General features: G+C 43.5%; 1 protein-coding gene across 1 annotated transcript in view; it reads right to left on the bottom strand.

Moving 5' to 3' along the window:
* Window positions 1-486: 486 nt before the first annotated feature.
* ZNF462 (zinc finger protein 462) overlaps window positions 487-8,511 on the bottom strand; it is a gene marked incomplete at its 5' end in the record, with an annotated part of 83,407 nt that continues 75,382 nt past the window's right edge. The window contains 4 exons of the mRNA XM_080820128.1: window positions 487-635; window positions 1,693-2,718; window positions 3,931-4,054; window positions 8,369-8,501. Coding sequence (XP_080676254.1) covers window positions 2,511-2,718; window positions 3,931-4,054; window positions 8,369-8,501 — 465 coding nt within the window. The 3' untranslated portion in view covers window positions 487-635; window positions 1,693-2,510. The remainder of the gene's footprint in view (window positions 636-1,692; window positions 2,719-3,930; window positions 4,055-8,368; window positions 8,502-8,511) is intronic.

Below are 8,511 nucleotides of genomic sequence, written 5' to 3'. Positions count from 1 at the left end.
TTTTTAAAACCCTTGGCTTCAAGAACTCAGAATCTCCCTCTCTCCTATCAAGTATCGGGAAACACTGATTATTGGAGTCAACAGGTTCTCATTTTGCTATTTATCTTCTTCTCTCAAGCTCTGAAAAAAAATGTCCTCTGTATAAATTAAACAAAAAAAAAATGTTGTAAATTCTATGTCATTACAGTCAACAGAATTATAATAATGCATCCAAAATGTGCGGCCACAAAATATCAGGTATATGTTTGAAAACAAAAAAAAATGACATTCTAGCCCTGTTAAAAGGATAATGGTCCCATATTTTTATTAACAGGTTAGCAAAACAAAATCCAATGGATTACAATATTTACATGTTATTTGAAAAATAAAGTAGTGATAAAAGCATGTCACAATTATTTTCTTTTTTTTCTTTTTCTTTCTTTTTGTTCCTTTTTTTTCTTTTTTTTTTTTTGTTTGTTGTTTTTTCTTTTTTTTCTTTTTTTTTTTGGTAACCATTACAAACACCCAATCCAGGTATGGAACTGTTTAATACATTTGAAATGAGGCCAATTAAAAACAAATATGGACACAAAATGTTATCTTTGTCTAGATCACACTTTCCCCATTTTCTGGTTTCCACATGATGGCCCCCATCCCTAAAAAAAAAAAAAATTAAATTAAACACCCTACAAATAAAATTTCTTAACAGCAAGAAAATAAAAGAAGAACATGCTTTTCAAGTAAGCACTTATTCCACAAATGCAATATCTTTCCATGGATTTTATTTGAAGCTGTGTGGGACACTGTCATCTCAGCAATTCCCTGTCCCTTTCTTCCCTCCCCCTCCCGCATCCCTTCCAAGTAAAACAAAAACAAAAACAAAACAAAACATGAAAACCAAAGGACTCACACACACGCACATGAGCACACACGCATCAAAGCACACACACACAGGCTTCTCTATAACCTAGGCTTCAAGGGAAGTTCTTTTCTACTTTTTTGGAATGAAACCTTTTGTTCACAATCAGAACATATTATAAATGTAGACTTAGATTTAGTCTAAGCTGCTCCCTCCTGAAAAAGCTAATATGGGGAAACAGAGCAGCTGGCAGCTAGATTAAAAAAAAAAAAAGTAGTTCTCCAGGCTCCTTGTAGGATATAAGTATTTCTTGTCCACTCTCACCAAAGGGATGAGATTCTAGCACATCCCCTTGCCCCATAAAATAAATGAAAAACCCTCCCCCAAACACAATGCAAACAAAACCAGAACAGAGATTTCAAAATCACACACAAAAGCCAGCCCATTCTAACAAATTATTTGTGTGAGACAGATAATGTGTTAATTTGACGAGCAACAAAAGGGTGAAGAGGACTTCCTCGTCTGGCCCACAAGCTGCATAGCTGTGCCAAAAAGTTTGGTTCTTTAGTTAAATTAAAGGAAAAAAAAAAGTTAACCTCTTTGTTATTTCCATGTTTTAAAATAAAAACATTCCTATTCACAAAAAAACTAAATCTCCCTTGCCCCCAAATTAAAACAGTAACAACACGCACACAAAAAACAATTTATGTGAAAACTGAATTGTGCTGTGTTTGTAACACTCAAATTGATAGAAAATAAACATATGGCAAACAAAACTCCACAGTCACCATAAAATTAGCTCACATGAATCTACCAAATTCTAAATTATAGTTGAACACTAATAAACAGCTTACCTGGAATAAAGGATGACAATTCACAAACAGTTATCTAATAATTAAAGTCTGTTTCTTTTTTTTGTTTTGTTTTTTACTAAAATAATTAAAAAAATCACAGTATTTTAAGAAATAAAACCCACGTGGGGATTTTAAGCACAATTTGTGTTCCTTTCTTTAAAACTCTCTTTTTTTTTCTCCATTCACCGTCTTGCCCAGCAGTTCTCTCTACATTTAACCACGACGACGACAGGTAGTACTGACAAATGCAGAGAATTCCCTTGGTTAAGTTTGAGGTACTAGGAAACAGGTGACTGTTTTATGCAAAGCAGTTTTTTGTTTTCTGTTTTTGATTTTTTTTGTGGTTTTTTTGTTTGTTTGTTTTTTCCCAAAGCGGCTGCAGTTAGGTCTTGAAAAAGCTTAAGGTATTAAAACTAGAAAAACGCACCAAAAGATGTGCGTCAAAAAGTTGTTCCCCTAAGAGAAGTCTTCTACTGTCATGGAGCTTCTGTTTCCACATCCTGTCCAAGACCGCCACAGAGCACACCGTGCACACGGGAGGTGCTTCCATATTCCACAACAAATGACACTTCCATGATGAAGATCCGGAAGAAAAGGTGTAGTGATGGAAAAGGAGCCACATATTCCAACCATTTAAATAACTTTAATTTACATACTCATTCACACAGGTACCAGTGCTTTGAAAATAGATTGTTCAGTCCTAAAAAGCAGCTTTGTTCTGTCTTCTTTTCTGTCCACCCCCCTTCTCAGCCCAAGCTGGCCCTCCCACTTTCTCATCACGGTTCAAGTACGGTTTGATTAAGAATTTCACCAAACGCTTATTCATTTTTGGCCTCTGCATTCTCCAGGAGAGATTTGTCAGCAGCTACTACACAAATGGCTACTGTTTCGCTTTTTAGGGAAAAGTCTATCCCGATTGCCTCGTCATCTTCCTTTTCCTCTATAGAGGGCATCTTAATACTGTCCTCCACACTCTCTTTCAGGTGGATTTCTTCTCTGCTCACCTGCTTGGTGTCATTCAATGCCCTGGAAAAACATTGATGGGAGAGACAGGTGAGTATGCATTTTTTTTTCTAATTAAACCAAAAAAGTGTCCTTATTTCCCTGCTCCTAAAAAGACCTTGGGGTTTCCTTTGCATAAATGCCACGAATGTAGGACTAAACTGCCAGTGATTTATCTTTGCTACATGTTATGTTTAGGTCATGTCTCTCTGGCCTCTTATTAAAGATGTGAATCTACAAAAGTATCCATTATTATACTATGTTTTCATTACACCATGTGTAATGTGGACACATTAACATAATTATCTTATGTTCCCTCATCTACTGGGTTGGTCACAGGTCACAAGTGGTAGTAGCAAGAACCATTTTTTGCTCAAGCTCATCAGTGGAACTCACAAGCTTGGAGACGGGCCATATTTAATAAGACTAAATAAAAAGAGGAACTCAGGTGAAGATTTAATGGACAGGTTCAGAAACAAATCATAGAAACAAAGAGCAAAAACCTGAAGAGGGAACCCATGTCTTGGGAAGTTTAGTTACCTTCTCTGAAGTTTAGATGCTTGGGGTTTCTGGGGCATTTTCTACTTGAGTACTAACTCCTAGGTTCTCTCTTTGTCTCACGGGCTGAGAGTGCCTTGTCTAGAGGACGATTTTATGTTCAGGGATCTTGTAAGTATTTTATGGGTATGCTCCCACCTACCTGGGAGGCAGGCAGAAGCTGGCTCTGTCCCCGAGGCAGAGCACTGAAGGCACCAAGAGGTGCGAGGGCATGTTCAAGGCCACTCAGGGAATGAGTCATCACAGAGGCAGGAACAGAAGCCAGATCTTTTGACCCCGGTCCACGCTCTATCAGAGAATGTCATGCTAATGAAAGCTGAAGGGACACTGGCTGAAGAATAGCACTAAACTTCCACGCGAGGGTGGGATTTGTCATTCATAAAGATGATTTTTCCTCATTTGACTTGTGTCTGGGTGACCGTTTAAAAAAATCAACAAAAAAGAACAAAACCTAGTTCCTGACAGCTGCCTCTCCTCCCATGCCCAGAAGTGTGACACAGATGGAAGGGTCTATGGATTGTCAGGGGAACAACAACCACCACAACAAAAAACCAACCTCCCCCCAACCCCGCCAAAACCCCACAAACAACAACCACCACAACAAAACAAAAAGAACCTGCTCTCCCTGCCACTTCTCACTTCTCTGGGCAAGTGATGGCTTGGGATGGCTCAACTTACATGCCGTGTCTCAGCACATGCCTTTCCCACTCAGAGCCCTGTGAAAACGCCCGTCCGCAAAATTCACACGGAAAACGTTTCTCAGTGTTAATAGCAGCCCCACGGTCGGAAAATCTCATCAGATCTGTGAGGAGAAAGCAGAACTGTTACCTGTGTGCTGTGGGAGGGGGCAGAAGAGTAAGTCCACATTCATTAGGAAACCTCCTCTCCTACCTGCACTTGTAAAACCATCCGTGAATGCCGTTTCCAGATTCCTTACTCTTTCTCCTCCCAGCTTCTCACCTAGAGGTGTTTCTTGGCTAGTTCTCAAGAACCACCCCTGGTTCCCAGGCCCCCAGCCTCCCCATGCCTCCTCACGGCCCCAGCTGCTCCCATCACAAATAATCTGGGGCTTTCTGGCCCGAAGAACTCCCAATAGTGTCTCAGCAGGTTTGTCTGTTGCATTTCTTCCTTCGGGGACGCTCCGTCAGTGACTCCCAGGTTAGCGACTATCCATTTCCTATCCCACACAGGTTTATGTTTGCTCGCTAAAAAGAACACAGACACGCTGGACCAGCTTCCGCGTAGCAGAACTCAGAGTTTCGGCTGGTTCCAAGTAAGGCCAGGGGGCTCACAGCTTGCGCTCACCTGTCACGGATGTCCTAATCCACACCTCACAGGGTGGCTACGGGCCCTGAATGAGAGCTGCGAGCGAAGAACCTAGCGTGAACGGGAATCCTGGACAACAGGGAGGCTGGTGCGTGAAAACATGTCCTGAGCTGGTGAGGGACCCTGGCCGGCTGCTGGCATCTACCCCTCAGTCAGTGGTACTCGTGAATGTGGGGGTATAGACATTTCTGGACAGGCCTGTTTTCAACATCAAATACTGACTGTCGTTTTGTTTTCTCCATGGCGCTGGGTACATGCTAAGGGACTGAAAAACGGCGGATTGGCCAGCTTATTGTTTACAGACCACTCCTCCTGGCAAACTCAAAGATGAGAGCTCACGTGGCCTTTGTGTTCTCCTGAGTCCCAAGCCCGTACGTCTTTCATTACACCACAGAGGGCCCAACTTCCCAAGGGGAATAAATGGCAGGACCGAGACAGGCCTGCAGCCACACTGCAAAGTGAAGGCAGGGCAGGGGACAGGGAAATGTCCATCATGTCTCCGTAGCTGATCGCTCTGTGCCTGTACATACAAGATGGTACAGGGGGGTTTCTCCTGGTTGAAATACTCCATCTAATAAGATCCTCAGGATGATGATAACAGGATAGGTGTCTCTGTGCTGCCTTAATCTTTAGCACAAAAAGCTATGTGAATGGGGCCAGTTTTAACAAAAGATGAAACATTTTCTCACAAATTAAGAAGATCACCACACAAGCCATTAAAAATAATTGCACAGACTATCTTCCTTGATTCTTTTCATTGGAAATGAGACAGCACCATCTGCTCTGCGCATTAATTCCTTAGCAGGGATTATCTTGGGCAAGAAATCAACAGAATGCCTTCCTGACTCCTCCCAACTGCATAATGAGAGGGGGTGGGGAGGATTCTGCTTGGGTTAATTTTGATTTCTTCATGCCTCGCTTCTTCTCTTTTAAATTCCCTCCAAGCTGCCTAGGCAGGACCTGCGGTGTGGCCGTGGTCAGTCTCCAGTTCCCGTGCTGGAGAGGGCGCGGGGAGTGGGGGAGCTACAAGGACGTGAGCCCCCCAAACCGAGTGTGCCTGATGAAAGTCTACACTGCCAATGAGGGGCATGCTCCTGGCACATTTGCTCCTTTACCCTTAGGAAACATGAAACCAGTCATCTATTCTTTCCAATGGCTCATGCTGTTTCATCCTCAAAGGAGGAGGCCAGTCATTACCTGTCACACATCAAATAGCTCTCCATCACTCCCGAGAGCTGTGCTAAAGCCACCTCCCGCTCTACTCCTAGAAGACAGACCGTCTGGCAAAAACACCCCGAGGCTACTGTGTGCCATTTCTTCTTGTTGGCAAGGATATACCTAGATGGTGGAAAATTGATTCAAAGGAGATGAGACAAAGGAGGCTGTTCTTTCAAGAATCACAAGGGGGATGGGGGGTGGGCTTGGAAAGCCCATTAGCATCAGTAGAAGTTACTCACGTAAATCCCCTACCCTCAGAGAGGAATACATGCTCTGCCACCCCAAGACTTTTTCCCTATGTGGTTAGCGCTCACAAATGTGGATACTGCACTTTCCGGTGAGAAGCAATCAGACACCATGAAATTCTTTCCAGTCAAAAACTGAACTGGTCTGATGCCCCAGTACCCGTGCAAAGGGCGCAGCCAAGCTAGGCAAGCAAGGGAATTTGCCTGGTGCCCCCCATCCCTAACAGCCATCTATTTTTCTAATTTACGATGCTTTCACTTTGGAGAAATCACAGAGGAGGGGAGGGCTAAGAGGGGTTCTTGCCTCTGCTGTGCTTATAACCTCTAAAATCGTATGTGCTCAGCTTCAGAGATTAAAAAAAGTCACAGCATCCAACGAGGAATAATTTATTTCCTGGAGAGGAACAGCAGGGCACAGAGCATCATGAAGCAAAAGGAGCCTCTGTACCCTCTGTCAAAAGCATCCTCTTCCAGAGAACTCTGGTAACAGTGCACAGACGTTAAAGAATTCATCACTAAGAACATATTTGTAAAATGTTAAAAAAAAAAAATAGGAACCATGCTTTCTTAGATCATAGCCATTTTCCTTGCAAGAAATGGATCACTATGGCCTCTCCTAATACAAGTTGTGACTTTTGTGACAAGGGCAGTCAACCTAGAATGGTAGGCTGTGTTCTCCGTCCGTTCATTTTTCAGGCTGACCATGGGCACAGGGGCTTTGAAGAGCCGGCAGTCCCTGCTGTTGTCTTCACGGCGGTGGGGCGGGGTGGGGGGGGAGGATTTGAGGGGCCCAACTGGCCCCTCACATTGCAAACCTGTGGTCTCCTGCTATGGTGTCATGGTAGGAATGGAGTGGGAGTGGGGCAGGTCAGGAAAAAGGACGGGGAGAACCTTTGAGGGAAATGGCCACCAACCAGGCTTTCTCAGGCCTCCAGACGGAGCAAGGAGGAAAAACAAAGATACTCTGTAGAAGTGTACCTCAGAGTGAGGCCCAAAGGGGATTCACAGTCAGGTTTCCTGCGATGAAGAACATTCCACTGCCCAAGGGGTTGGGGACGTGGACTGGGGATGTAGTGCAGAGATCTTGCCTTTGGAGCCAAAGGACCCAAATTCAGCCTCCAAGGTATGATGTTTTTTTTCCTTTCCTTTGAGTGCTTAAATGTTCTGGGCCTTTATTTCCCCATTTGTAAAATGCTAATAATACCATGTACATTGCAGGGTTATCATTTATGCGGTGGTTAATTCCAGGAACTGGGCTGGTGTCTTGTACATGATCTCATCCAAGCCTTCCACAACTCTAAGAGGTAGGTGTTGTTATTGTTTTAGATGATGAATGCACCCAGGATAAAACACTTTATCCAAAGTCCTGGAGCTAGTTTAGTAGCATAACTGGGAGCCAGATCCCGACGGCCAACTGCAGAACCATTTACATTATAGAAGATGAAAGAAAAAGGGTTCTATAAAACCCACCAACACTGGGTCTGGCATGTAAGGAAGCTCGATGCTGGTAACCAACATCATTCTTCTCGTATCGATGCTTATTTTTCACGTTTGTTATCCACATGCTTTTGATGAATCCGCAATAACCAGCCTAACAGATCCCAAACCCATATTCTGATGTGCACTGTCCCAGGATTTCCACAATGTGCTATGCTGAACAATACAGAACACCAACTCTAGACCATACAAATGTAGGTCTACATCTAAATATACTTCTGAAAAACTTTATCTTGAAAGTAATTATAGACTCAGAGGGAACTGGAAAACTAGTACAAAAATCCCACAAAACCTTTCCCTATAAACACGTGGTTGAATGAAAACTGTTGGCCTCTTTCTCTCTCTTCACAGGGCAAAAAGAGCAGTAAGGGGTTAAGGAACCAGGCAGAGGGACTTCTAGAAAAGCCCAGGGCTCAAGTCTTTTGCAGGCTCCCCTGCCCCCTGGCAGCAGTAATATTACCTAAGTGCCCAACGGAAACTTCTTTCACATTCCCCCACAGCTTTACAGTGTCCTGTCTCACTGTCTGCCTGTCCTTACTGTGAAGATTCCCTAGACACCAGTTTTCCTTATCAAAAACAAATCATCCCCATGTACTTTTTACCAACATATAGCTATAGTTAGAAAATGTCTGTTTTCCTTGGAGTTCCTATAGCTGGTAATAGTTTATGAAGATGGCCCCTGACATGTTTCTTAAGTCAGTCTGTTCTGCTACTTAACTAAGAAGGATCATTCCTTCTGCTTCTCCTCCAACAACCTTCTGCCTCCCTTCTGTCTCACCATGGACGTGCTAGATGCCATCTGGGCCTCCAAGGGCAGGGCTGAGACTAACCTCTGTCATCAGCCTTGCTGCTCATTTCTTCTTCCTTGTCCTCGTCCTCACTGCTGGAGCTCTCCATCTTTTCCTTCATCTGTTCCAGCTGATCCAAGTTAACCCGTCCAACCAGCTCAAAATTACGGCTCACCTGAAAAAGG

This window comes from Martes martes (genome assembly GCF_963455335.1).
Source record: "Martes martes genome assembly, chromosome: 12".
Classification (NCBI taxonomy): Eukaryota; Metazoa; Chordata; class Mammalia; order Carnivora; family Mustelidae; genus Martes; species Martes martes.
This window is presented reverse-complemented; position numbering and strand designations above follow the sequence as displayed.